Source organism: Saimiri boliviensis, chromosome 2 (assembly GCF_048565385.1).
Source record: "Saimiri boliviensis isolate mSaiBol1 chromosome 2, mSaiBol1.pri, whole genome shotgun sequence".
NCBI lineage: Eukaryota > Metazoa > Chordata > Mammalia > Primates > Cebidae > Saimiri > Saimiri boliviensis.
Window position 1 is genome coordinate 213,841,027 of NC_133450.1, and position 27,206 is coordinate 213,868,232.

The following is a 27,206-nucleotide window of genomic DNA, read 5'->3' on the forward strand; positions in this document are numbered from 1 at the left end:
AAGCAGAGGAATCAATCCAAGAGGAAGAAATGAAATAGCAGCAGTGTCTTTCTCATACCTCTGTTCCAGTAGGAGTTACAGGAAGCAGAGAAGTTCAGCAGAAAGGCAGCACAAGCAGCCAGGGATCTGACCCGAGCAGAAGCTGAGATCGAACTCCTACAGAATCTTCTCAGGCAGAAGGAGGAGCAGGTCAGTGTTGGTACCCAGAGACCTTCTCTTTACCAGATTCTCCTAAAAGACAAAATTACCGTAGGTGATGTCTCAAAGAATTCTGAAGTGCAATCAATAGTTAATCTGTACATTATCCTTTACTGTGTGCCAGGCTTAGTGCAGTTTCAAGTAATGCAGTTTTCTCACTGGGAAAGTATAAATAAATATTATAGACTCATCATCAAGTTGAAAGGATAAATGTATTTGGGAAAAAATGAATTCATTGACAACTTTGTATATGTGATTTTTAAAATAGTTTCAACTTGAGATGGAGAAAACAGGTGTCGGTACTGGAGGAGCAAACTCACAGGTGCTAGAAATTGAGAAACTGAATGAGACAATGGAACGACAAAGGACAGAGATTGCAAGACTTAAGAATATGTTAGACCTCACTGGAACTGGTAAAGTATTGGACTTTGATTTTTGGCAGTGGTTTTGTAGTTGTAAAATAAAATAATCTCATTTGTTTTTTACTTTTAACTGTTACAAATCAATTCCATGCTTGATTTAGAGAGCTGTGGTAATTAGCTTAATAAGTAAAATCAAATAATTTTAAAAATATTTTGAGTATGTGTTATTGGGGGACTTGGTTGCAAAAATGAGTTTCATATTGTAATTTCAAAAGAAATAATGTTTACAAATCAGTTTATTTGCTTTTTCTGACTTACCAAAGAGCAGACTGAAAGTCAGCTTTGAGGAACTGATAAAATTCATTGGCTCTCATGGAATTGCTTTTTTATTTTGAGAAAGAAAGGAAGTAAATGATTTTATATCAATTTCATAGAATGACTTTTCCTTACAGACAACAAAGGAGGCTTTGAAAATGTTTTAGAAGAAATTGCTGAACTTCGACGTGAAGTTTCTTATCAGAATGATTACATCAGCAGCATGGCAGATCCTTTCAAAAGACGAGGCTATTGGTACTTCATGCCACCACCACCATCATCCAAAGTAGGAATTCTGTGGTGTTGGGAATGTGTACTGAATTTTCTTGAAGAAAGTATGACATTGTCCCCTTCCCCAAATTTATTAACAGGTACCAAAAACAACATTTCTATGCTAAGCCATACATTGAGATTCTACAGTGTTTTTAATGTTTGAGATGAAAATAGGGCCTTCTTGGGGAAGGTGGCAGTTGGCTGTTCATACTCAGGTGGTATGTGGTAGGGTCCCTGAATGAGGATGCTGTAAGGGGAAATGGTGACTTAAGCCCAAAGAGCCCACTAAAATGGGCATAGAATTGTGCAGAGGCTCCAACCAAAAAAAAAAAAAAAAAAAAAAAGGCACCTGGATTTCATGTCGTTTTAACAAATATTCATTCAGTGCTTACTCTAGCCTAGGCCAAGTGCTGGGCAGTGGTGGTGCATTACAATGAATGATAAAGTGATAAAACCCCTGCTCCCAAAGAGCTCATTGGCCATGCCAGCATAATTGCAAAATGGTGATATGCCAATGACAACAGACCTGACCTGCATTCTGTAGTTGCAGAGAAGTGTTAAGGATTCTTCTGATGGGAAGTTCAGGAGGAATGCTTCACAAGCAGAGTTGTGAAGTCAGCACTTAACAAGCAGTGAGAGATGGACTTTTAGGAGGGAGGAAACAGCTTTATGGAAAAGGAGAGTTATTGGCTTAGCAAAGACAAGTAGCTTTGTGGGGCTAGAAGATTTACAGGAACAGTGAAAGATGAAGCTGAAACATAGATTGGGGTCATGCTTTTTTTTTTTTTTGAGAGAGAGAGCCTTGCTGTGCCACCCAGGGTAGAGTGCAGTGGCACGATCTCAGTTCCATGCAACCTTTTCTTACTGTGTTGGAGCGATTCTCCTATCTCAGCATCCTGAGTAGCTGAGATTATAGGCACATAGCACCACACCTGGCTAATTTTTATATTTAGTAGAGATGGGGTTTTGCCATGTTGGCCAGGCTGGTCTTTAACTCCTGACCTCAGGTGATCCATCTTCCTCGGCCTCCCAAAGTGCTGGGATTACAGGCGTGAGCCACCATGCCCAGCCTGGAGTCATGCTTTTTTTAAAAAAGGGGCTTAGAATCTCTTACACTTAATTATATAGGCCATGGGAAATGGGTTGTGTACTAACATGATCAGAGTTATAGTTTAGGAGTAATATTCTGGCTAGTATAGAGACTAGACTTGTGGTAGGGTGAGCTTTCTGTGGGGCTCTTGAATTGATTCAGATAAATAGTAGAAGCCAGAGCTAGATCACAGTGGAGCTGGGAAAGAGGAGATGAGATTAAAGGATGTTAAAGAGAAATGATCAGGGCCTGGGACCTGAATGTGGAAAGTGAGAAGACTGGGGCCTGAATGTAGGAAGTGTGGAGAAGACTGTAGGCTATATTCATCCAAAGCAGAGGGGCCTGGTGCCATCCTGCTATCATCAGCTGATGAGCAGTAGTCAGGGAGAAGCAGCTCAGACACACTAGGATCCCAGGGCTATATAGACTTAACCAGACCCCTGAAAAGCAGAATCTTAGATTCTTCCAGAAATCCTAAAGGAAGCCAACTCCTTGATGCAGCCAGAGCTGGAGGTAGAAGCAGTATAAATTAGAGCAAAACATATAAGCCTGATCTGGGTGAGGGTTTAGATGATGGACCTACAGACTGGGAAGGAGAAGGAGGTCAGCAGAATAGAGCTTTAAAGCCTTGCCAAGCTCCCAGGACAACAGAAGACTGGTGTCTCCAGTTTTCTTTGAAAGTTCACTGATTTCCTTTGCCTTAGTCACTGGGCCATCAAGGATAAGGTTAAAAACAAAGCAAAACAAAACCAAAAAATCACTAGGAAAAATGACTACAGGAAGAAGAGAGGCTGACACCCAGGAGTCTGATTACTATGGAGAACTTATTTTCATTTCTCTCTCTCGGGGAGTTGCTGCATAAAATTAACCCAGTCAAACAGCCAGATAACATGCTTTTCCCATTTTGGTCTGGCCAAAGACTTGATATTTCTAGAAAATTGTATCAAAAGGCAGGATAGGAGATGGATATTTAAAAATAGCTTTTGAAAGGATAGATAATAGTTTGGTTGCTTTCATCACACTTTGAGCCCTTCACTTTCACAGACCAGTCTGATGTGACCCCAGCAATTACACACACAGCCCTCCTTTCTGCATGGCTTCTATGACACTTGCTATGTCGATCAAGTCTAGAGGGATGTTAATAAGCTGAATTGTGTATGTAATTGCAGTTTATGTGACTGTAATCACCTCACTTCCATGAAAAATGAGGATAATGAAAAGAAAACAAGTTCTTTCTCAACCTTGCCACATCTCAACATTGCTCTAGACTTTGACATTTCTTAAAATCAGCCTTTCTGCTTGTAATAGATAGTGTGCTCTGCTGTCGTTTTAGGTTTCCAGCCATAGTTCCCAGGCCACCAAGGACTCTGGTGTTGGCCTTAAGTACACAGCCTCAACTCCTGTTAGAAAACCACGCCCTGGGCAGCAGGATGGGAAAGAAGGCAGTGGACCTCCACCTGCCTCAGGATATTGGGTTTATTCTCCCATCAGGAGTGGGTTACATAAATTGTTTCCAAATAGAGGTAAGTCAAATCACATAGGAAAGTTACATTCTCTTGCCTATTTAATAACCTTTTATTGATTCCCTAAAATCCCTAAGATACAGTCTAGACTCCTTAGCCAACTCTGTGAGGTCTTCTGTGACCTATCTGGTCTTGGCCAACAACCTCCTGTCGTTGTTTTAAACCCTGTCTGGAATGTCCTTCCTCCTTACCCTCCCATACTGATGCCTACTCATCCTTCAGCAACACCCAGGTCCGCAAACAGTGCTCCTAAATGGAGCCTTCTTCTACCCTGCTTCACCCATGCTGACTAAGCAGCCTCTTTAACTGTACTGGAGCATGGTGTCTTGTATCCTTGCATCATGGCCTTAATCTCACCCTCCTAAAATGAAGTGTTATGGGTCTGTCTTTCAAAGCTCCAGGGAAAGAGTCAGACCTGAGTAAATCTGTTTCACTTATTAGCTATGCGGTCTTATGCTAATTATTTAGCTGCTCTGAAACTGTTAATCTGTAAAATGTGAATACTGCCTTCTGAGGATTTGTTCATTCAGGAACTTTTTTTGGGGGGGATGGAGTCTTGCCTTGTTGCCCAGGCCAGAGTGCAATGGTGCAATCTTGGTTCACTGCAACCTCTGCCTCCCAGGTTCAAGCTATTCTCGTGCATCAGCCTCCCAAGTAGCTGTGTGATTACAGGCATGCACCATCACACCTGGGTAATTTTTGTATTTTCAGTAGAGACGGGGGTCTCACCATGCTAGACAGGCTGGTCTCGAACTCCTGACCTCAAGTGACCTGCCCACCTTGCCTCCCAAAGTGCTGGGATTGCAGGCGTGAGCCACTGTACATGGCCAGGAAGTGTTTATTGAGTGCCTGCTGTGTGCTGGGTTCTCTGTTGTCAGTGATCAGCAAACATATTTCCTGCTTTTATGGCAGATAAGTTAATAAGCTATCACATTGGAGAGTGTTATATGTTATGACAGTGGTAAACACCGAGTGCTGTGAAATCTTGTATATAGTGTGAATTAAACACCCAGTGGTCACTTAATTAATTAATGAATAAATTAACGAATGCAGGAACAAACCAACAGATAAACCTAAGAAAAACTCAAGTATTAGCCATAGAAAATACTTTGAATCCATGTTTCAATCTGCTTTTCAAAAATAGTTTTGACCTTTTTTTCAGAGTTTTATTCTCACATCTCCAGTATCTTGGTTTAAATGCTGCTGTTCTCTACTAAATTTGTTTACCTGGTAAACCATGGGGGTAATACACTCTGTTGTTTAATAAACTCTTCTGTTTATTTCTTTGAAGATGCAGACAGTGGAGGAGATAGCCAGGAAGAGAGTGAGCTGGATGACCAAGAAGAACCCCCATTTGTGCCTCCTCCTGGATACATGATGTATACTGTGCTTCCTGATGGTTCTCCTGTACCCCAGGGCATGGCCCTGTATGCACCACCTCCTCCCTTGCCAAACAATAGCCGACCTCTCACCCCTGGCACTGTTGTTTATGGCCCACCTCCTGCTGGGGCCCCCATGGTATATGGGCCTCCACCCCCAAACTTCTCTGTCCCCCTCATTCCTATGGGTGTCCTGCATTGCAACGTCCCAGAACACCATCACTTAGTAAGTGGAAAGACATAGAACTCTGTTTCTACACTGCTTTCATGGGTGACTGATAAGGTTATATATATATAATTAGTTTATCTATTTATGACTGGATTATATGGCAAAAGTGTTTTTGTAAGGCTGATGTTTAGAACTGTGCAAGCATTCTTACTAAAATTCTGTTATACAAGCAGTAGCATGGGCCTATAGTCTGAGCTATTCAGTAGGCTGAAGCAAGAGGATTGCTTGAGCCCAGAAATTCAAGGACAACCTGGCTAACAGCAAAAAACAAAACAAAACAAAAAACCCAAAAATACCATGTACAGGAATTAGGTCTTAGGCCAGTCTACAAACCTGGTTTAGCCATTTAATAACAGAAATGTTTTCAAACCAGAAATTAACCATTTTTACAAAGCTTACATATTTTTCTATTGACAAGTGTTATATTATTGCATATGTATGTATTCACGTACTAGTGCCTGTACTTGTACACATACATGTCTGTATAATGTGTGTATACACATTCATGTGTGTGCATGGGTATGCACACATGTATAGACAGCATACAATAAGGTTTTGGTGGGGATTATCTCTAGGTGGTGGGATTTATTATTTATTTTCATAGTTTATATTTTACCATACACAATATTTTGTATTCTGTTTATCCTACTTAATGTCATAAGCATTTGCCCATGGTTTTACAAATGTTTTTAAACAGCATTTTAATTACTATCCAACATTTCTATATTTGTAGGTACTGACCTGACTGTAAATTCTTACTGTATCTCTTATTCTTGGGCTATAGTTTAAGAAATGACTATTTCTTTATCACTAGATTACTTCCTTTTTTTTTTTTTTCTTCGAGACAGACTCTTGCTCTGTTGCCCAGGCTGGAATGCAATGGCGTGATCTTGGTTCATTGCAACCTCCACCTCCTGGGTTCAAGTGATTCTTCTGCCTCAATCTCCTGAGTAGCTGGGATTACAGGCACGCACCCACCATGCCTGGCTAATTTTTGTATTTTTAGTAGAGATGGGGTTTCACCATGTTGACCAGGTTGGTCTCGAACTCCTGACCCCGAGTGATCCACCTGCCTGACCTGTAAAGTGCTGAGATTACAGGCATGAGCCACCAGACCCAGCCTTGCCAGATTACTTTCTGACTTTTTGGTTCTAAGGAAGTAAAATGCAGTCTAAGCTTCTCCTTCAGGCTCAGAAACCTGGAGGCTTTGTTTTTTCCTTCCCCTCTCGGCAGATTGAGTAGAAAATAAAGGACTAGGACACCTGAGAATCAAGTTGCCAGTCCCATTATAATAGATCAGACTAGTTTTAGAGGGCCTGTGTGTGTTTACATGGTTAACTATAGTAGTTATGCACATTCTCTTGCAGTTTTTTCTTGCATATTTAATTTGTAACAATTCTTTCTATTCAGCATTTATTGACAGTCTCTTAAAATGGTTCTTTTACTCTCCAAACTTACCCAACTGTTTACATAGTTTCTCAGGTGCACTTTTATACTTCCCATATGTTATTTCTTCAGCCTAAGGCTTTCCTTTTTCATTCATTCTTCAAAACCCAGGCAAAACACCTCTTCTTTAGGCAATCTTCTTGGACAACTTTTCTCCCGTGTGTCCAGAGAGGGAGAGGACTCTGTATCTTCTGCTAGACACTGAACCTTGGAGGCAGAATTTATCCACGAGAGGCGTGGCACATGTTTCTGAATCATAGTTGGACTGATGGAAAAATTAAAGGTTCTATTTGTCCATCAATTTCTTCTATGACATTTAAGTTTTTATACCAAAGTCTTAGAATCTACCATCATTTTTTGGGTCATTGATACCACTTTAACCACAGTTAATGTCAGCATTTGGCAGGAAAGAGAGGAAACGTCCTGTGATGTTTCAGCACTGCATTTTTTTCCCCCTTCTTCATTTAGGAGAATGAAGTTTCTAGATTAGAAGACATAATGCAGCATTTAAAGTCAAAGAGACGGAAAGAATGGTGGATGAGAGCATCCAAGTGGCAGTCTGAGAAAGAAATGGAAGAACTGCATCATAATATTGATGATCTTTTGCAAGAGAAGAAAGGCTTAGAGCGCGAAATAGAAGAATTACATAGAACTGTTCAGAAACGTCAACAGCAAAAGTAATTAATACATTTTTATAATTCAGACAAATCTGATATTAGTTCGTTAACACTGTCGAATAGAACTTTCTATAATTTTGGAATGTTCTTGATCTTCTGTCCAAAACAGTAACCACTAGCTCAATGTGGCTGTCGAGCACTTGAAATGTGGCTTATGGAACTGAGGAACAGAATTTAATTTCAATGAATTTAATAGCCACATATTAAGTACCATATTGAGCAATACAGGTCTGAGTTCTCTCAGCCAATAATACAAATCAACTCTTCTTGTAGTCCCTCTTGGAGAGTGGTGTAACCATTTCCCCTCTCCAGTTACTGCTAAAAATACGGCAGAGGTTCTCAACTCTTCCCCTTCCCATACTCTCCTGTGCTTCCAGTTGGTCTCTAAATCCTGCTAACTCTGCATCCGGAGAGCTCTCAAACTGGTCCCTTTCTGTCATCTCCCCTTCTCTAGCTTTTAATCAGTCTATCCTGGCCATTGTAATAGCTTCCACACTGGCCTTCCGTATTGTCTCTCTTGGTCTCCACTCTGTCTTGACACACTACAAATCTGTTTCACTTTCCCATGTGATTCTTAGTCCCATCAGAATATATACCACCCTTCTCCATCTGAACCCTACCTTTCTTTTTTTTTTATATCAGTGTTCAGTCTGGCCCACTTAATTTCCTGTGGCTTCCCCAAGCATCACGTTTTCTCCTGCCTCCACACTTTTGCATGTACTGTGTTCTCCCTGCTGACTCCTGTCTTCAAAATAAAGATCAGAGATCCCCTCCTTTTTTTTTCTCATTAAAAGCCTTTTCTCAGGCACCCACAATTCAAGGTTAGCAACTTTGGACATAGCATGGTTCATACAATGTTGTGAGGAGCCCAGAAGCTCCTTGAAGGTAGTAGCTGGACCTCCATCTTTGTGTCCCAGCACCTGTCATAGGGTCAGTTAATGAATGCAACATCTGTTGATTGGGTTAATTATGCAAAAGCCTGTTTTTTGCAGTAGTCCATGAATTGTGACAGTTCCCCAGTTTTTGTCATTTAACCCAGCCTGGCCCAGGACCCAGGGTGGTAGGGAGGACTGCAGAGGACACAGGTAAGTAAGATGTGGTCACTGCCATCTAGCAGCAGACATGTGACTAATAGTCCTGGCAAGGGAAAGCAAGGGCCGCACCTAAAAGATAGGGACAACATGTTTGAAAGTTAGGCAGATGGTTATATCTGTTATTTTTATGGGTATACACATTGGGGAGTGGCATTTTTTTTATGTTGAGGTTTTTCTGAGGGAGATGATAGGGTGGTAGGATCGCCACTTTTCATAGTTATAAAAGTGAAATAAGTACTATTCTAGGAAATTTGGATAACACAAAAATGTTCCAAGAAGAAAGTAAAACTCATACGTATGCCTTCATTTAAAGAGAAAGAATCTGTTAAATGTTGAATTTATTTTCATATTTTTCTGTCATACAGTCATAGATAATCCAATTTTCAAATAATTTTGTCATGTTAGCCTTAAGATATTGAATTGTGTGCCATGGTTTCTAATGCGTCAAATGTTGTCACTGGAGTTTTACTTTAGCTGAATGGAATAAATCACAAAATCAGGTAGTCGTCAGGGCAGCAACTGGCCCTTGAAGGATAGTTTTGAGGGAATGGATGAATGCTGTGGTAGTGGTTTGCTTTATTTTTATATCTCAGAAGAACAGAAGTATCAGCATTTTCTTGGTGAAGTGCTGACAACACAATAATCTTTGTTGTTATATTTAAAAGGAGAAACAATTCCATATCATACATTTTACATATTTATGCCTTCATTGCCAATAAAAATTCCGTGTTTAGTAAAATAGTAAACATAGACCTTGAACATAATCAAATGTAGCAGTCTTTCCTATCTATTTTCATGTAAAATTAGAAAATCATTGTGCATTTTTTAAGTAGGTAAGCTACTATATTGTGCACATTTAAAATCTTTTAATGGGTGTGTATATTATTTTTTAGGGACTTCATTGATGGAAATGTTGAGAGTCTTATGACTGAACTAGAAATAGAAAAATCACTCAAACATCATGAAGATATTGTAGATGAAATTGAGTGCATTGAGAAGACTCTTCTGAAACGTCGCTCAGAGCTCAGGGAAGCTGACCGACTCCTGGCAGAGGCTGAGAGTGAACTTTCGAGCACTAAAGAGAAGGTATGTCCCGTTGTGGTTTGGGGTGTGAGCTCAGTGTGGGTGAGTCAGCTTACTGTCCACAGGAAGGATTAGAAAGAGAATGTGTGTGATAAGAGAACAGTTGTCCAAGTCAAACAGCCAGGTTCCAAGCTGGACTCTGCTTGTTAAGGAGATGTGAGAATCTGTGCAAGTCACTTAAGTCCCCTGGCTTTGCTTTTCTCATCTGTAAATTCAGGCTAAGAATATGTAGGCCTTTCAACATGGATTAAATAAAACAGTATATTCAAAATTCCTGAAGTTATTTTGTTCCCAGCATACCCCACCTCCTTATCTAGTGTGTATGTTTTATATTTAATATTTGGGTTCTACTACCTGTGTTTTTTTAAATAGGCCAATCTTTATATTCCTATTAAGCTACAGTGGACCTCACAAGTATTGCTTTGTTCTTCAAGTTGATAATGATACAAAATATTTTTTGTCTGAGATAATATTCTTTAGACTATAATACAGAGGGAAGTTGGGGAGAAAAAGGAGCTGCCTTTTATTGAGCCACTGCTATGGCTACACATGGCCATTTTGTACATGTTTCATTTAACCTTCCTGGCAACCTGTAAGATGACATTAGCTCCGTTTACCAATGTAGCTCAGAGAGACTCATTACTGGCCCAGAGTCACACCCAGCCAAGAGCTCTTTTAGTTAAATGAGAATTCCAGGATGAAAAGGGTTCTGTACCCATATGAAACACCTCAGGAACCATTATTTTTATATTGCTATTTCAATGCGAATATATTTAATAGCAAACTATTACCTAGGGACTAAATTATTAAAGAAGTTCTGTGAGTAATTAAGAATGGAAACAGTCCTCCTTTTTCAGATGAGCTGTTACTTCTGTTGTCATATGTTGGATTACTGTGAGAGAAAATAATTGTGAGCAGAACTAGAGGAAAAAATATCACTGGTATAATAATATATATATTATTTTGATGATACGTCATCAAAATATCACTGGCATATTTTGATTATATAGTAATATATATAGAAATGTAAAATCATCAAAAGAAAATTGGTGACACTGGTAGTAGGCAGAGGTAATAAGTGAACTAAGGTTGACAAATTATTTCATCTTCATCTTCCCAAAATGACTCAGGGAGGCAGCTTGGTAAGAAGGAGGAGGAGAGAGAAAGTAGTGGCATTTTGTATGGAGTGTGCTAGACATGTTAAAACCTGACATAGAAGGAGATAAAAAACTATTTGGTGGCCCTCTGGAATGCATAGTGAGTTTTGTCCAATGCTTTGCTGATAAAATTGACAGAAACAAACTATCTGAAATGGAAAGATGTACGGTGAAATACGTAGCTCTCCAGGAGTTTGCCAACCCTTTTGCATCCACACAGATAATAATAGACAGATTTAACATACGGACTCCTCTGGCTTTAGTACAATGGCAGACCTCAGGTTTTTTTTTTTGGCTGAAGGTGAGTCACTGCTCAACCAAGTGCAAACCACACTCTATTTTTGGAACTTTTGATGTCATTGTTTTAAGCCTCTTATGTTAGGCAGAAGAAGAAACCAAGTTGATAAAAAATATATATATAGTGTTTTTACAAAATCTTATATAGGAAGATTTTAAATATTTGCAGAGCATTTAATGTTTATGTTTGTCAGCCGTAATTACATCATCATCAGATCAATGCATTTTTACTTCACTTGATAATGACTGGAGTACAGCAAGAATCTGTGTGTGGAGGGAATCTTGGTAAAATCACTTCATTGCCACTTAGTTGGATGGATAGTTTTAATATTTAAAAATGATATAATAGTAATTCAGATTATTTTGAAATAAAAAGCATCTTTAGTTCCACTACTTTCAAATGACTGTAATTATTTTTGTATAGTCTTTCTTTGTTGACACAACTGTAGTTTTACATAGTTGCTCTCAAAGTGCTTATACCATTTTAAAGTTATTTTTCTCAGCCAACATAATGTCATTAACATTCTTCCATGTTGCTACATTGTCATCTGATCATTTTAAAGGCTACACAGTATTCCACTTTGTTAATGCGTTATCACTTAGCCTATTTATTATTATTTGTCAAGTTTTATATTATTATACAATGAGCATTTTTATGTAGTAGTTTTTTGCTTCTGAATTATTTACCGAGAATTAGAGTTACAGTGAATGGACATTTTTATGTCTTTCTATATCATCTTGTTTTCCAAAAGAACTGTACTGGTTTATATGGCCAATAGCTGTGAGTGAGTATTGTAACTGAATGGCTTTTAATGACAGTTTCTTTTCTAGACAAAAAATGCTGTTGAAAAGTTCACTGATGCCAAGAGAAGTTTATTGCAAACTGAGTCAGATGCTGAGGAATTAGAAAGGAGAGCTCAGGAAACTGCCGTTAACCTTGTCAAAGCTGATCAGCAGCTAAGGTAGGTGGATTCCCTAAGCCATTGATGTATATGTTGAGAGGAATGAAAAGTTTGCTTCTAAGAGGATAATAATTGGTTTATGATAAATAATGCATGTTCAGTCTACAGGACCTGGGGGGAATAAAGCAATATGTTTTAGATTGCTCCAGGCTGATGCAAAGGATTTGGAGCAGCACAAAATCAAGCAGGAAGAAATCTTGAAAGAAATAAACAAAATTGTAGCAGCAAAAGACTCAGACTTCCAGTGTTTAAGCAAGAAGAAGGAAAAACTGACAGAAGAGTAAGTAAGGCCTCTTTAGGGCTGCAAGGGGTTTGCGCTGGAGGACAGCTCTGGGGTTCAGAGTCCCTTAGGATCTGCTCTAGTGCTGCTGGTGCTTTGTAGGCTTCAGAAACTGCAAAAAGACATCGAGTTGGCAGAACGCAATGAGGATCACCACCTGCAGGTCCTTAAAGAATCTGAGACACTTCTTCAGGTCAAGAGAGCCGAGCTAGAAAAGCTGAGAAGCCAGGTATGGCAATAGATGCCTTGAAAAAAGCAACGCATGCAGCATTAAAACCTACATATGTTTTATGATTATAAAAGTAATACATGTTTAATTGTAAAAAAGAATAAATAAGGCTACATATCATAGTTGTTAAGCATAAATTTTGAATCCCAAAATTTTAAGCATTAATTTTGAATCCCAACTTAATACAATATATTTTTGAGTAAAAAAAGTGACTCTCAAAACATGGTATACTCTATGAAATCATTTCTGTTAAATGTCTTTATGAACACTTGTGGTTGTATTTTTAGTCAATACCAAGGTACAAAAGTGGTCATCTGAGAAGGGTGGATTTTGGGTATTTTCTGTTTTCTTCCTTTCGGATATCTGCATGGTCTTCTTCCTTTTTCTTTTTTGGTAAACAAATATGCATTATCTTTAAAAATGTAATGAATTTTTGATTTTAAAGATGAATAAATTTTTAAAATCTCTAACTTCCATCACCAAGGATGTCAAAATGGAATTAGGGTATAAAAATAAAAGTTCTTTGAAAAGCATAACCTGAGGGATAATCATGATTATTATATTGTTCTTACTGCGATCACTGTGATTTGAGTGGTTTTAAATATGTGGGCTCAAGGTCTTTAGGCATTTTATCCTCGCACTCCTTGCCTGGGCTTTCTGACTCTTGGGGACTAATTAGGATATTAAATAGCTCTTGATTTTGCCTCACAACTAAATTATCTCCAGGTTAGCACTGAGGGTTGCATGGCCTTTGTCAAACTTACTCTTCCCTTTTATTTAATACAGGTGACAAGTCAGCAGCAGGAGATGGCTGTCTTGGACAGGCAGTTAGGGCATAAAAAGGAGGAGCTGCATCTACTCCAAGGAAGCATGGTCCAGGCAAAAGCTGACCTCCAGAAAGCTCTTAGACTGGGAGAGACTGAAGTAGCTGAGAAGTGCAACCACATTAGGGTATGTTTTTTATTAGGTTTTCTGAAGAGTCTTAGGATAGTGCTATAGGTTTACTTTGATATATTTTCATTGTTTCTCCCCAAATGAAAATATAAACTCCTGAAATCTTGCCTCCTCTGTAACATCAATTTGGTATTGTTACATATCCATGGAGTGGCTGACACGTGTAGTTCCCTCTTCGTTGTTTTCTAGATGTGCCCAAAGTTCTCCTGCTGATACCATTTTTCTCCAGGGATTCCCCTTCTCCTCTATCACTAGCCAGATCCCACTTGTTTCTCATTGCCCGGCTTTATGCCACCTCCTCTAAGGAAACTTCTGGCTGGGCACAGTGGCTCAGGCTTGTAATCCTGGCACTTTGGGAGGCCAAGGCAGGCGGATCAACAGGTCAAGAGATGGAGACCATCCTGGCCAACATGGTGAAACCCTGTCTCTACTAAAAATACAAAAATTAGCTGGGAGTGGTGGCTCACACCTGTAGTCCCAGCTACTTGGGAGGTTGAGGCAGGAGAATCGCTTGAACCCGGGAGGCGGAGGTTGCAGTGAGCCAAGATACCACCACTGCACTCCAGCCTGGTGACAGAGGGAGACTCCGTCTCAAAAAAGAAAACTTCTTTTTCCTTTATCCTGTAAGAAGGAGTTTCCTTCTTTTGAGTTTAAAAACACTGTCTGCCTGTTTCCTAGGCCATCTTAGCCTTTTATGGTTGTGTTTATGATCCCTGCCTTACGGCTCAACAAGGTACTAAGCCCCTCCAGAGCAGGAGCCATGTCTCAGTCAGCCTTTTCTCTCTAGAGCACATTGCCTTGCTTATAGTAATGTTGCAAATATATTTAGATGAAGAGAATATGTTACTTTTTTGCTTCTATTATATAGAAATAGGTTCCTGCCAAATATAATGCTATTCTTGACATGAAAGGCAAAAATGAGCTTGTTTCCAAATTAGAATTTCTATGAAATAAGACAATAAGATAACTTATTTTAAAGTAATTTTCATTTACAATCACAGGAGGGGGTAACTTTTTTTTTTTAAACGCAGGAAGTAAAATCTCTTCTGGAAGAACTGAGTGTTCAGAAAGGAGAACTGAATGTTCAGATTAGTGAAAGAAAAACCCAACTTACACTTATAAAGCAGGAAATTGAAAAAGAGGAAGAGAATCTTCAGGTTGTTTTAAGACAGATGTCTAAACATAAAACTGGTAAGTTTAAAGTACGAAGTTTGAGGTTGGAAATGTCTGTATTACAAGTCATTGAAAAAATAACAAATGGCTGAAATAAACTTTTAAGTTTAACCTTACTACTAATGAGCAAAGAAAGCAGGTTATAAAAGGAACATGATATTATTTTCTGCCATTTGAATTGATAAATTTTATTTAAAACCAAAATAATCATGCTCATTGATGATCAGAGTGTTCTGAAAGAAGAGCACTCGCAGCCTATATCGGTTGAGGTATAAGCTAGAACAATCTCCCAGTGTTTCAAGACTCTTGAAATTCACACCTGTTGAACCAGTCAGCCCATTTCTACTCCTCCAGAGAGGCCAAGTGTTTATGTACATTGCACCAATATTTATAATGACCAAATTTGGAAACAGGCTGGGTGTGGTGGCTCATGCCTATAATCCCAGTTCTTTGGGAGGCTGAGGCAAGATGATTGCTTGAGCCCAGGAGTTCAGAAACCACCTGGGCAACATAGTGAGACCCCATCTCTACAAGAATATTCAAAAGTTAGCAAGGCACAGTGATGTACCCCTGTAGTCCCAGCTACTCAGAAGGCCAAGTAGGGAGGATCCCTTGAGCCCAGGAGGTCAAGACTGCAGCGAGCTATGATTATGCCTCTGTGCTTCAGCCTGGGCAACATTGCCTCTTCTGCCCCCCGCCCCCAAGAATTGGAAACAAATGACCAATTTAAAAGCCATATTTTTAACATTTAATGACATGCAAACATGCTTATGAGAAGAATGAAAAAAATAGGTAAAAAATGAATATGGAATATAGTCCTAGTTTATCTTAAAATATATGTGTGTGGGGGGGCAGTCCTAGAAGAAAATACATCAAAATGCTATTGTAATAGTGATTTGGGATGGTAAAATGATGGTGGGTTTTCATATTTTTTCTCTTATGCTTTTTTTTTGTATTTTCCAACTTTTCTGCAGTAAGTAGTTATCTCTATAACCAGGAAAAAAGTTAATATTTAAATAGCTGTATTTCAAAGGCCAAAAAATTGTTATATAAATCTCAGTCTGTATTTTAAAGTTTTTAAAAATTTATTTTGATCAATTTTATATAAAATGCTTTTAGTTCATTCTTTTATATAGAAGCAAATGCTTTGGAACCAGGATCTTTGTTCATTAAGTGTTTTTGTTAAAATGTTTGTTTATTTATATAGAGATGAGATCTTGCTTTGTCACCCAGGCTAGTCTCAAACTCCTGAGCTCAAGCAATCCTTCTACCTCAGCCTTCCAAATGGCTGGGATTACAGGCACATGCCATTGCACCTGGTTTGTTAAAATGTTTTCAACAAATTAAATAATACTTAACAATACTTTTAGAGAACTTTTTTATTAAAAATAAAATTAGCCTTATTCAGCTCAACAAAATTTTTAAAATTATATTAGTCAATAGCATTTTTTTCTGTTTACTTTTGTAAACATTTTCCAAGTTCATTTAGTAGCATGGACCATGCTTTGTTTCTTCTGTCCCTTAGAACTAAAGAATATTCTGGACATGTTGCAACTTGAAAACAATGAGCTACAAGGTTTGAAGCTACAACATGACCAAAAGGTATCTGAATTAGAGAGGACTCAGGTGGCAGTGCTAGAGGTAATGAACAAAACCATTGTACCCTTAAGAAACTGAAGTCTTTCTCATTTAAGATGTTTGAGTCCTCTTTTATCTGATTTAGGAGAAACTGGAGTTAGAGAATTTGCAGCAGGCAGTCCAGCAGCAGAAAGGGGAAATAGACTGGCAGAAGCAGCTCCTTGAGAGGGATAAACGAGAAATAGAACGAATGACTGCTGAGTCCCGAGCTTTACAATCATGTGTTGAGCGTTTGAGCAAAGAAAAGGAAGATCTCCAAGAGAAATGTGACATTTGGGAAAAAAAGTTGGCACAAACCAAAAGGTGAGAGCAAGACCAATTAAGCTTGTGGGATCACTTCTTCAGACCTAAGCATTATAAACACACTGTAAACAACTTGGAAAGTAGAGAAAGGGATTAAAAAAAAAAAAAGTGCACCACAAACTTGGTATCATAATACATTTTGCCAGTTGAATTTTTTGGCGAATTTCCTACTAGCTTTTTTTCCTCAAAAGTGTTTTTTTTAATCTTCTTTTTTTTTTTTTTTTTGAGACAGAGTCTTGCCCTCTTGCCATGCTGGACCGCAGTGGTGTGATATGCTCACTGGGACCTCCACCTCCTGGTTCAAGGGAATCCCTTGCCTCAGCCTCCCGAGTAGCTGGGACTACAGGCATGCGCCACCACACCCAGCTAATTGTTTGTATTTTAGTAGAGACGGCGTTTCACCATGTTGGCCAGGATAGTCTCTATCTCCTGACCTTGTGATCTGCCTGCCTCAGCCTCCCAGAGTGCTGGGATTACACATGTGAGCTACTGCATCTGGCCTGTGTGTTGTTTTTTTTTTTTTTTTTAAGTAAAATAATACATGTTGGGAATAAATGGAGAGATATGTCTTGTTGCTGGACAAGAAGACAACATTGTTAACTATTTAGTTCTCTTTGAATTGATCTTTAGATTCAAAACAGTTACAATTAAAATCTCAATAGATTTTTCTTGTGGAAATTGACAAGCTGGTTCTAAAATTACATGAACCTAGAATCAAATTATTGTAGGACCTAGAATAGAATTTATACAATTTTTTAGGTATGACACCAAAACAACTTTGAGAAAGTAGAACAAAAATTTAGGACTAACACTGCCTGATTGCAAGACTTTTATAAACCTATAATAATCAAAACATTGTGGTATTAGCATAAAGATGAACACGTAGGTCAACAGAACAGAATAGAAAGTCCAGAAATAAACTGACATATATGTGGACAACTGATTTGATAAAAACACAAAGGCATCTTTTTCAGTAAAGATGGTCTTTTAAAAAGAAGTTGCTGAAACAATTGGATAGACAAAACCAAAAAAAAGAATCTCAACTCACATCTCACTATGTATAATAGATAAATGTTAATTTAAAATGAGGCCTGGCACAGTGGCTCATGCCAGTGATCTCAGCATTTTGGGAGGCCAAGGCAGGAGGATCACTTGAGCCCAGGAGTTTGAGACAAGCCTAGGCAACATAGAAAGACCCTGTCTCTGCAAAAAATTTTTAAAAATAGCCAGGCTAGGAAGCTGAGATGGGAGAATTGTTTAAGCCTGGGAGTTCAAGGCTGCAGTGACCCATGATGATACCACTGCAAAAAAATAATATAATATATAATATATATTACATATAATACATATATATAAATATTATATATAAAAATTATATATCATATATAGGTTTTATGTATATGTTTACAGTCATATAGGTTTTATATTTAGGTTTTACATATATATGACAATATATATATGACTATAAACATATATGTATAACCTAAATATAAAAATTTTAGAAGAAAACATAAAACATAGTAGAAAATTTTTGTGACCTTGGAGTGGGCAAAAATTCTTGGTATGATACCAAAAGCGTGATTCATAAAAGAAACTGATAAAATTAGACTTCATCAAAATTTAAAACATTGCTCCTTCTCAAGACACTGTTAAGGTAATGAAAAGATACATCACAGGTTGGGAAAAAAATATTTGCAACCCATGTATCTGATAAAGGACTTGTATTTGGAATACATATATAAAGAACTCTCAAAACTCAATAAGACAACTCTATTTCAATGGACAAAAGATTTGAACAGACATTTCATTATGGATGGCAAATAAGCAGATGAAAAGATACACAGGATCATTAATCATTAGAGAAATGCAAATTAAAACCACAGTGAAATATCACTACACACCTATTAGAACAACAACCATACGAGATGTTATCCAGGAACTTTCATATACCATTGAGGGACATGGTATGACCACTTTGGAAAACAGTTTAACAGTTACTTAAAAATCAGACATACACCAACCAGAAGATCTAGCCATTCCACTCCTAGATACATTTATTCCTTAGACATTACAATAGAGGTTCTAAGTTAACACACTTGTGGATAATTAACATGGTTAAGATAATGGTTTTACAACTGATAAAAGCTTTTGGTTCTGGTACCCAGAGTAATTGCAGTTAACAGATAATTCCCCTTTGATCATCCTCTTGGAGAGACCACCCAGCACAAAATTAACAGGAGTAAACAGAGTGGTGACAAATGGGTGTGGGGTAAGGCATTTTGATCAGTCTTTAATCTCCTTCCTATGCTAATGTTAATGAGGGCTGCCTTCAACCTACCCCTATAAAACCCTTTGGTCTTTCAAAAGGTTTGAGATTACAATCTATATTTTTCCTAACAGTTCATAATATCTTGCCAGCCACCCCGAGTGAATAGCAACATTTTTTCGAGAGAAGTGAAAGCATATTTCTACACAGAGTATATGCTAATATTCATGATAGCTTTATTGGTAATAGCCAAAAACTAGAAATGACCCAAATGTCCATCAGATGGTAAACATAAACAGATTGTGGTATGTCCACACTGTAGAATACTACTCAGCAATAAGAAGGGAATGCAGTATTGATACACACAACATGGCTGAATCTCAAAGTAACTATGCTGAGTGAAAGAAGCCAGACAAAAACAAGTCCACACTGTATGACTCCCTTTATGTACTACAATACATGCTCATGCATGTCTGCTATATGGACAGATTCTACTGTACATATAGTTAATTTCTACTTTTTCAATTGTCACATGTTAACTCCATTTTTATCACTCATATTTTTGGAATTCTGAATGTTATCCATGTTTTTATCCATGATTTTTATGAAACTTTGATTTAGTGAGTCACTTTTTGAAAAAAGTCTCCATTTAGAAAGCTGATAATAAGATTTTGCAAATGAGTTGAGTCTTAAATTTTGTGAAGATTTATAATCATTCATACTTTCCATAACTGTATGTTGTGAAAAGGTAACACTGTTCCTCAGTCATCTCCTGTGTGTGCTTGAATGTTTTATATTTGACAGTCTGACTTATTCTCTGTGGTAGGGTTTTAGCAGCAGAAGAAGAAAATAGCAAAATGGAGAAATCAAACTTAGAAAACTTGGAATTGAATGTCAGAAAACTGCAGCAGGAACTAGACCAACTAAACAGAGACAAGCTGTCACTGCATAATGACATTTCAGCAATGCAACAGCAGCTCCAAGGTATAAGGCAGCAGAACAGTGACAATGTGATTTCCTTGCCCTTTGTTAGATTCTTTGATTTTTCTTATGACAGAAATAATTCATGGAATTTCTTTCTAAAATTAGATTGTGGTAATGGCTGCACAATCTGAATATGCTAAAAGCCTTTGAATTGTACACTTTAAATAGGACATGATATATGAATTTTATCTCAATAAAGTCAGTTTTTTTTGTTTGTTTGTTTGTTTTGAGACGGAGTTTCGCTCTTGTTGCCCAGGCTGGAGTGCAATGGCGCGATCTCGGCTCACCGCAACCTCCGCCTCCTGGGTTCAGGCAATTCTCCTGCCTCAGCCTCCTAAGTAGCTGGGATTACAGGCACGCGCCACCATGCCCAGCTAATTTTTTGTATCTTTAGTAGAGACGGGGTTTCACCACGTTGACCAGGATGGTCTCAATCTCTTGACCTTGTGATCCACCCGCCTTGGCCTCCCAAAGTGCTGGGATTACGGGCTTGAGCCACTGCGCCCAGCCCAAAGTCAGTTTTTTTAAAAACCTAATTCATGTTCCTTCGACAACAATTTTAAAACATAGCAGAAAGAAATAAAAATTGCTGTTGACCTCATTTCTCATAGATTCCTATTAACAGTTTGGTGACTATCCTTCCAGATTTTTGCTAGGGGTGTGTGTGTAGCTTGAAAAACAAAAACAAAGATGTAAATAATGAAGATTTAAAAATTACCAAATGTTCATTAATATGATAATTTATTTAGAATAAATTGCTGAGTAATTCTAGCTAATAATATACTTGTTGAACATTTTTTATGTCCTTGGTATTACGTTTTCTCATTTAATCCTCATAAGATTTTTATGAGATAAAAATTATTTTACTCATTTACAAATAAGGAAACTGAAGCTCAGTTTTCTTGTGACTGCTTAAATGAGAAGTGACTTGCTCGAGGTCACACAGCTAGTAATTGACAAAGCTGGTATATAAAACTTATCCCGAAATTGCCTTCCTGAAAGGTTAAGTTTATTTTTCTACCAACAATGCAGAAGGTAGCTGTTTTTAAACCATGCACCTGACTAATACTGTTATTAATTTTTTCATTGTGAGATTTTGAACATGAAAATGTTCAAAAACCTTAACCCCAAGCCCAAATCTGGATTGTGCATATAACTCTCTTTTGGCCTTTAATGAGATGGTATGGCATAATCAAACATGTAACGGAAGTAAGCTTAAAATAACTTCTCTATTTTTGGGGGACACTAATGGGAATCTGTATAATAAATACATATATATTTCTTATTTTATGAAAATGTCATTTCTGTAGAAAAACGAGAAGCAGTAAACTCACTGCAGGAGGAACTAGCTAACGTCCAAGACCATTTGAACCAAGCAAAACAGGTACGGTTAGCAAATGTAATATTCTAGTAGTATACTGAGGGAATCCAGACAATTGGTTTAAATAACAAATCAAGTAGGCTGGTTCTTTTTCACAACAGCAGGTCGCATAGGGCTGTTTATATAGCATAACAATCACATAAATTAAAAGTTTTGGTGGAGAGCAGTCTTGATTCAAACAAAGTTTTACTCAGAACTAGTAAGTAGGGTGGTGGCTAGACCAGAACCCAGCAGCAGTCTGTCAGCAGCCCTTCTGGGGGCTTCAGGGACCAGATGAACCATCTCTCATCCATGGCACAGATGAGGCCTCCAAAGGCTGGGCTTAGATTTGATGATTCCTTGAGCCATAGAGTAACTGTCAAATCTGGGCCTCTATCTTGTCAGATGTTGAATACAGCAGATTCTTGACCATTATACTTCTGATGATTTTCTTAAAGGTAGTTCAGTGTTGTCCTGTGAGAATAGTGCTGTGATTCAAAGAACTGCAAACAAGTTGTGGACCTTATTTTTTTTTTCTAGACAGAGTCTTCCTCTGTTGCCAAGGTTTGAGTACAGTGGCATGATCTCGGCTCACTGCAACCTCTGCCATCCAGATTCAAGCGATCCTCCCATCTCAGCCTCTTGAGTAACTGGGACCATAGGCATGTGTCACCATACCCAGCTAACTTTTTGTCTTTTTAGTAGACGGGGTTTCGCCATGTTGGCCAGGCTGATCTCGAACTCCTGGCCTCAAAGTGATCCACCTGCCTTGGCCTCCCAAAGTGCTGGAATTACAGGCGTGAGCCACTGCATCCAGCCTGTGTCTAATGTAACTATTAATTTACATAATAGGAATTGAGGTCCAGAACTTGCTTGCAGTTCTTTGAATCACAGCACTATTCTCACAGGACAACACTGAACTACCTTTAAGAAAATCATCAGAAGTATAACGGTCAAGAATCTGCTGTATTCAACATCTGACAAGATAGAGGCCCAGATTTGACAGTTACTCTATGGCTCAAGGAATCATCAAATCTAAGCCCAGCCTTTGGAGGCCTCATCTGTGCCATGGATGAGAGATGGTTCATCTGGTCCCTGAAGCCCCCAGAAGGGCTGCTGACAGACTGCTGCTGTACCTGTTCTCTTGTACCTGTAAGTTTATTGAGATAATCAACTTTTGTGCCTCTCAGTCTGTCAGACTGAATGGATACTGGATTGGTACTGGCTACTTCTAGTAAAGATGGTTTTATTAGTAGTTTCCACTTGTTCTTTCACCTAAAGGACCTGCTTCACACCACCAAGCATCAGGATATATTGCTTAGTGAACAGACCCGACTCCAGAAGGACATCAGTGAATGGACAAAAAGGTTCGAAGACTGTCAGAAGAAAGAGGAGACAAAACAACAACAACTTCATGTGCTTCGGAATGAGATTGAAGAAAACAAGCTCAAACTAGTCCAACAGGAAATGGTAGTACACATTTATGATTTTATATAAAAGAAGCGTTTGTCACTTTTGTGAGCTTATTTTTCTCCTGGCAGAAAGCTGCTGAGAAATATCCCCCATGGGACTATGTGTCGCATAACTGCCCTGTGTAGCCGTGGGTAGCTTTTACACCAACAATGTGACTCTCTTACAGACCTTTAAAAATCATAGAATATCCGTCCTGTAAAGATACTTAATGTCCACATGCCATTTGCTGCTCGAATCCCCTCTTCACATGCTGGCCAGATAGCTTCCCAGACCCTCTTGATCACCTCTGTAATGGAATTATCCCTGTGGGCTGTCTTGTACTTTCTTTTGAACTAGAATCTTTCTCATGTCCATGCAGGTTTTCTGGGACACTGTTTGTTGTTTTGTGACTAATCAGGGTTATTCTTTATTAAGATGTTTCAGAGACTCCAGAAAGAGAGAGAGAGTGAAGAAAACAAATTCGAAGCCAGTAAAGTGACACTGAAGGAGCAACAGCACCAGCTGGAAAAGGAATTAACAGACCAGAAAAGCAAACTAGACCAGGTGCTCTCACAGGTGCTGGTGGCTGAAGAGCGTGTTAGGACTCTGCAGGAAGAGGAGAAGTCGGGTGAGAACCTGGAGAAGATGCTCTCCCAAACCAGTATGTATTCTGGAACTTCTCACTGGGAAAAGGGGTAGGGGTTGGTTCTGCTGGTGGTTGTCTTGCAAAAGTGTTTCAAGAGATCCAGAGCCCAGGAGAAACAAAGCAGGAGGTATGATAGCCCTGTGAAAGATGAGGAAGCAGGTTCAGACAGACAAAGGGAATATTTATCTTTATGGGGAAGAGATTTGATCCTGAGACTGACCAGCAAGTCCTTCCTTGCTCATATTGTCTCCTTTGAGAATGCTATCTCAAGAAAGTGGAACATTCAAGTGAAGAACTGCCTAAAGATACTCTTATTAAAGTATATTATCTGTGAGCTTTGGGAATAATGATCTACTTTGGTAATAATGATCAAATGTCAAATACATAATATTAACCGTTCTGTCCAGATTTGGCATAGTGTAGAATACAGGTGTTTGCCTTTAGGTCAGTTTGTTCTTTCTCGAACCATATATAAATGAAGCTGACATGGGAATCCAGGGTAAGTGCTTGTTCTTACATAAAGAGGTAAATGGTTTTCCTCTTTCATAGGCTGCAGTGTTTAATAATGCTCGGAAAATGTTGTGGGCTTGCAGATCTGAAAAGGTTATTATTCCTTTTTCCCTGCGAACTCTTGATATATCCAGACCCAATCATTTCATTATGAAAATGAAACTAAAAAAATATGTTAAATTCTGATCATGCCAGTTGTTGAAAAATAAAATCTGGGCAGGGTGCTTCTCTAAATAGGGTAATAAGAAAAATCTATTTTAAATCTCACTTCTATTTAGTAAGCATTCTCTGTCAAGTACTTACTATGTACCAGGTGTTTGCATATATGATTCCAATTGAACATCAAGAAGTGTATTCCTCGTCTATCAAATGGGGCTCAGGCCAGCTCCAAATCCGGTGCTCTTTCCACTGCAATGCCTCCTGTGGAAGGAAGTAGTACTGGTATGCTTCCCTTTATGAAAATCAATGTTTATAAAAAAAATTTCAGCAGTTTCACACACTTCAGGATTGGTGCGGGGTTTCCTCTCACTGGTCTCAAAGACTTAAAAGAGATGATAGTAGCTGTCTGTCATTTTGGGATCAGGCCCTTCAGGAACCAATTACTTCAAAAGGCACTTTTATCTGGGTATTTTTTTGGGCCTTTGGTGTGTGGGTCAGAGTAGGCTTGTAAGACTTTGTAATGGAGGAAAGCACCTGCATGGGTAGCCGATCACCATTATGCATCTGCCACAAGGGAAGGGGAGCTCTGCCTACAGCTGGCCCAGGGCCTTTGGCTAATCCTACTGAAAATGCTCATTTCAGAACGGCAGCTTTCAGAAAGGGAGCAGCAGTTGTTGGAGAAGTCAGGTGAGCTGTTGGCCCTCCAGAAAGAGGCAGACTCTGTGAGGGCCGACTTCAGCCTCCTGCGGAACCAGTTCTTAACAGAAAGAAAGAAAGCTGAGAAGCAGGTAGCCAGCCTGAAGGAGGCACTTAAGATCCAGCGGAGCCAGCTGGAGAAAAACCTTCTTGTGAGTACCTGCTGCCATGGCAGTTTATGAGGAAATGATAAATTTAAAATTTTAAACTGCAACACCACTTCAACATAGAGAAAATGAATTACTCATCAACCCAGTCCCTAACCCAACTGTTGTTATTGGTGTATTTATGCATCATTTGTTCTGGAAGCTGATGGTAGGTTTTGTCTGGGACAGGGCTACAACCTCAAAGGAACTCTGGCTGGCTGGGGAGACTGTCATGTGAACAGCCATTGTCAGCACAAAGTAGAGAACACGTTCTGCTAGCAAGCCTCAGTTTACACCTCCACTGGCAGGGGTGGAGCGGGTGCTGAAGAAGCCTTCTCAAGACGGTTTTTTGTTTTTGTTTTTTGAGATGAGGTCTTGCCCTGTCTCCCAGGCTAGAGTGCAGTGGTGCAATCTTGGCTCACTGCAGCCTCTGCCTCCTGGGTTCAAGCGACTCTCGTGTCTCAGCCTCCTGAGTAGCTGGGACTACAGGTGTGTGCCACCACGCCTGACTGATGTTTGTATTTTTGGTAGAGATGGTGTTTCACCAGGTTGGCCAGGCTGGTCTTAAACTCCTGACCTCAGGTACTCCACCCACCTCAGCCTCCCAAGGTGCTGAGATTACAGGTGTGAGCCACTGTGCCCCACCCATAGACAGTTTATTATTATTATTTTTTTAATTTATTTTTTTTTGAGACAGAGTCTTGCTCTTTCGCCCAGGCTGGAGTGCAATGGCACAATCGCGGCTCACTGCAACCTCCACCTCCCGGGTTCAAGCAATTCTCCTGCCTCAGCCTCCCGAGCAGCTGGGACTACAGGCTCCTGCCATCACACCCAGCTAATTTTTGTTTTAGTAGAGATGAGGTTTCACCATATTTGCCAGCCTGGTCTCAAACTCCTGACCTTGTGATCCACCCACCTTGGCCTCCCAAAGTGCTGGGATTACAGGTGTGAGCCACCGTGCCCGGCCAACAGTTTATTTTTATTTTTTTCAAGACAGAGTCTTGCTGTATCGTCCAGTCTGAAGTGCAGTGGCGTGATCTCAGTTCACTACAACTTCCACCTCCTGGGTTCAAGCAATTCTGCTGCCTCAGCCTCTTGAGTAGCTGGGATTGATTACAGGCACACACCACCACAGCTGGCTAATTTTTGTATTTTTAGTAGAGACAAGGTTTCACCATGTTGGCAAGACTGGTCTCAAACTCCTGACCTCGTGATTGGCCCACCTCTGCCTCCCAAAATGCTGGGATTACAGGCATGAGCCACCGTGCCTGGCCAGTTTTTTTACACTGCTGTAGTCAGTGCTTACAAATTTTTCTCATCCTGTCCTTTCTGGCCAATATTAGCTTTAATCAATCATTATCCTAAAACCAGGAAGCCCAATCTACCATGCTTTCATCCTTGAGATAAATTTGGGAAGTGACACTCAGATAGGTCAGAATAATTTATGGTGGATAGAGGCAGGTGAGCAGCAATTAACTGTCAAGGGTATGGGTTTTACCAGTACCCTCTGGAGGGGTTAGTGGAGCCCTGGTGTAGAAAGGAACTTTTAAACCGTGTGTGTCTTTCAAAGAAGATATACTTTGACAGGTGTACTAGTGATAGGCAAGATCATCATAAAGATGGAATATAGATGTCTAAAATTTAATACTCCCAGTAATGATGGGTGATCTGATGGGTATTACTCTCATTTTACAGAAAGGGATACTAGCTTATTATCAAATATAATGCTACAGATCTGGGAATCAGACTTTGGGCTAACAGACTGATGAGTATGTACTCCTAGCTGTACTTTATCGGCCCATGAAAGGCAGACACAATTATCCCCATCTGACAGCTAGAGAAGCTGAGGCCGAGATGGGGAATTAAGTTATAGAGCTAGTGAATGTATCAGCCAGCAGACCACAGCTCCACGTGTTGGATCACAGAGTTATTTTTCTTCTTCCTATGCTAGGAGCAAAAACAGGAGAACAGCTGCATACAAAAGGAAATGGCAACAATTGAAATGGTAGCCCAGGACAACCATGAGCGGGCCAGGCGCCTGATGAAGGAGCTCAACCAGATGCAATATGAGTACACAGAGCTCAAGAAACAGGTGTGTGCCCAGGAAGCCCAGCCGGCCAGCCTGGGGAGAGAGGACTTGCTGAGCTCAGGCAGACTGTATTGTTTTTAATATCCCTTCTATAGTAGTATTTCTTTATGGAAATTGTGAAAAGCTGATTATAAGAATGTTCTTTAAGTCAAATCTGGTTTTTTAGCTTTAAAATTTAGAAATGCACCTCCACTATTTGTTAAAAATGTACTTAACAAAATCTCTTAAATTTGACA

General features: G+C 39.2%; 1 protein-coding gene across 16 annotated transcripts in view; it reads left to right on the forward strand.

The window, feature by feature from the left end:
- The window catches only part of CNTRL (centriolin), a 95,575-nt gene that overhangs the window by 62,758 nt on the left and 5,611 nt on the right, over positions 1-27,206 (forward strand). For 9 of the 16 annotated variants that reach the window (XM_074395253.1, XM_074395252.1, XM_074395256.1 and 6 more), the window contains 20 exons: positions 73-189; positions 467-611; positions 1,013-1,161; positions 3,572-3,761; positions 5,053-5,366; positions 7,284-7,492; positions 9,480-9,672; positions 11,955-12,085; positions 12,225-12,365; positions 12,468-12,594; positions 13,381-13,545; positions 14,580-14,739; positions 16,247-16,362; positions 16,445-16,662; positions 19,755-19,912; positions 21,223-21,296; positions 22,554-22,742; positions 23,160-23,385; positions 24,682-24,887; positions 26,833-26,973. In XM_074395253.1, coding sequence (XP_074251354.1) covers positions 73-189; positions 467-611; positions 1,013-1,161; positions 3,572-3,761; positions 5,053-5,366; positions 7,284-7,492; positions 9,480-9,672; positions 11,955-12,085; positions 12,225-12,365; positions 12,468-12,594; positions 13,381-13,545; positions 14,580-14,739; positions 16,247-16,362; positions 16,445-16,662; positions 19,755-19,912; positions 21,223-21,296; positions 22,554-22,742; positions 23,160-23,385; positions 24,682-24,887; positions 26,833-26,973 — 3,369 coding nt within the window. Of the gene's footprint in view, positions 1-69; positions 190-466; positions 612-1,012; positions 1,162-3,571; positions 3,762-5,052; positions 5,367-7,283; positions 7,493-9,479; positions 9,673-11,942; positions 12,086-12,186; positions 12,366-12,467; positions 12,595-13,380; positions 13,546-14,579; positions 14,740-16,246; positions 16,363-16,444; positions 16,663-16,894; positions 17,189-19,754; positions 19,913-21,222; positions 21,297-22,553; positions 22,743-23,159; positions 23,386-24,681; positions 24,888-26,832; positions 26,974-27,206 lie in introns of those variants that run through there. The other 7 variants (XM_074395257.1, XM_074395261.1, XM_074395260.1 and 4 more) reach the window with 6 other exon arrangements.